The sequence below is a fragment of the Condylura cristata genome, unplaced genomic scaffold (assembly GCF_000260355.1).
Source record: "Condylura cristata isolate star-nosed mole 26May11 unplaced genomic scaffold, ConCri1.0 scaffold00010, whole genome shotgun sequence".
NCBI lineage: Eukaryota > Metazoa > Chordata > Mammalia > Eulipotyphla > Talpidae > Condylura > Condylura cristata.
In genome coordinates, this window is record NW_004567111.1 from 58,099,433 (window position 1) to 58,101,904 (window position 2,472).

The following is a 2,472-nucleotide window of genomic DNA, read 5'->3' on the forward strand; positions in this document are numbered from 1 at the left end:
CTCTGAAGCCACTGTGACCAGCTTGCATTACTGCATCCTAACCCTTTGCGCCAACAGGGAGGGCCCATGGTGCTGTCTTTTTTTTTTTTTTAAAGATTTATTTATTTCTTCATACAGCACTGGGGTACAGGCCAGAGGTGCAGGGGCGGTGGTGAGAGATTTACTAGAAACAGAGAGGGGAGCAGAACAGGCAGATCAACGAAGTACACTGCTGAGAGGAGCAGTGGGCGGGCCAGGAGAGGTATGCCACACCATGGTGCTATCTTTAACAAAAATCTGTGTCACCAGGGAAGCCCCCTTTATGATGAATTTTTCCAAAAGATCTATTTATTCATGCATACAGAATGGGGTACAGGCCGAGGTGCAGGGGCGGTGAGACGATTCACCAGAGACAGAGTGGGGAGCAGAACAGGCTGACTAATGTAATACACTGCTGAGGGGAACAGTGGGCGGGTCAGGAGAGGTCTGCCATGCCATGTAGATCACCTCTGGGGCCGGGATCTAACTCATGCTGAAGTGGCTTTAGCTTCTTAGTGCTGTGCTTTAACCTGCTGTGCCACCAGGGAGGGCCCCATGATGAATTTTAATAGGACAGTGGGCTTAGGACTTTGAACTTAACCACTGAATAATAAAATGCATGTGATAACAAAATTGTAAGAGACAGTGACCCTTTAGCCATTTCCTAAAGGTAACCAACTCTCCTTCTTAGAAACAAAGCACTATTTTAAGTTACTATTATGTTTTGAAATTTATTTTTCCTTCTGAAAAGGAATCTAGAACCCTGGCTGAAATTGCAAAAGCGGAGCTGGATGGAACCATTTTGAAGAGCAGACCTCTCCGAATTCGTTTTGCTACACATGGAGCAGCCCTAACTGTCAAGAACCTTTCACCTGTTGTTTCCAATGAGCTTCTGGAACAAGCATTTTCCCAGTTTGGTCCTGTAGAGAAAGCTGTTGTGGTTGTGGATGATCGTGGTAGAGCCACAGGAAAAGGTTTTGTAGAATTTGCAGCGAAACCTCCTGCAAGAAAGGCTCTGGAAAGATGTGGTGATGGGGCATTCTTGCTAACAACGTAAGTTTTAAATACCTTGTCATTCTATCCATTTACATATTTCTGTTCTGGAATTCTGTCTTTCCTTGTAGTTGTAGTGTTGACAAACATGGTAAGTAGATGTTGAGTAAATACTAAATGACTATAAATAAGGACTTTTTGGGTACCTATAGGACTCAGAAGTCTGATTTTCAAACTTATGTGTATTGATTCATTCTTGAATTGTAGGAATGTTTCTTAACTGTGATTTTCATTCAACTTAACATCTGTTCATTGCAAAGAATAATTTTGTATTGAATGACATTTAATTACCTTAGTGAGCTCTAACTTATATACATTAAAATAATACCCAATTTTATGGGCCCTCCCTTGTGCTGCAGCGGGTTAAAACACAACACTATGAAGCTATCTGCAGCCTCTGCAGCACAAGTTTGATCCCACACCAGAGAGTTTACCCACGTAGTGTGGCAGACCTCTCCTGACCTGCTGCTTCTCCCCTCAGCAGTGTATTTCAGTCAGTCTGTTTTGCTTCCCACTCTGTCTCTGATGAAATCTCTCACCCTGTGCAGCTCTGGCCTGTACCCCAGTTCTTGCATGCATGCATAAATAAATTTTTAAAAAGAAACTACCCAATTTTAAATATAGAGCTCAGTTTTGTGAGCTTTAATGACTACATTCATCTAACCTTTCACCATATTCAACAGAGACAACATTTACCTCACATAGAAGTCCCAAAGTTATTCTTCATCCTTTGTCCCTGCCCTAGATGGCTATTGTTCTTTCTGTTACTGTGAAGTAGTTTTTCTTTTTTAGTTTTTCAGATGAATAAAATTAGATATATATTTTTTGGTTTGGTTTCTTTCGCATAATGTTTATGAGATTTCATCTGTCATGTCACAGTATTTTGTTCCATTTAATGGGTGCGTTGTATTCTTTCACGTGGATTTAAGCAGTTTGTTCAGTGATGTATGGGTGAGTTTTTGAGTTGCCTCTCTTTGACCTACAGAATAATACAGTTATGAAATTCTGTGTACAGAGCTTCTTGTGAACATTGTGTTTTTATGTTGCTTGAGTAATTTTTAGTAGTAAGTGGCTCTATGTTCAACTATATAAGAAATTGCCAGGGCCCTCCCTGGTAGTGCAACTGGTTAAAACATAATACTAGGAAAACAAAACCTAACCTACAATGAGACATCCCTACAATCATAACGTATCTAAACAACTGAAAATATCAAATGTTGGTGAGAACTTGGAGCTAGCAGAAATCTCATTCACTGTTAGTAGGAATGTACAATGGAATAGTCACCAAAAACAAGTTTGGCACGCTTTTCATTTATCAGTATATTGACACTGATGTGTACTTTTCTTGGTGGTAGTTTATCAACAGAAATTTCCAGCTACATCATCCAAGCACTGTAGTCC

At 40.4% G+C, this 2,472-nt stretch overlaps 1 protein-coding gene across 1 annotated transcript in view; it reads left to right on the forward strand.

Annotated features, from left to right (window-relative positions):
• The window catches only part of PSPC1 (paraspeckle component 1), a 61,345-nt gene that overhangs the window by 7,832 nt on the left and 51,041 nt on the right, over positions 1-2,472 (forward strand). Inside the window, exon 2 of the mRNA XM_004680271.1 lies at positions 770-1,071. Coding sequence (XP_004680328.1) covers positions 770-1,071 — 302 coding nt within the window. The remainder of the gene's footprint in view (positions 1-769; positions 1,072-2,472) is intronic.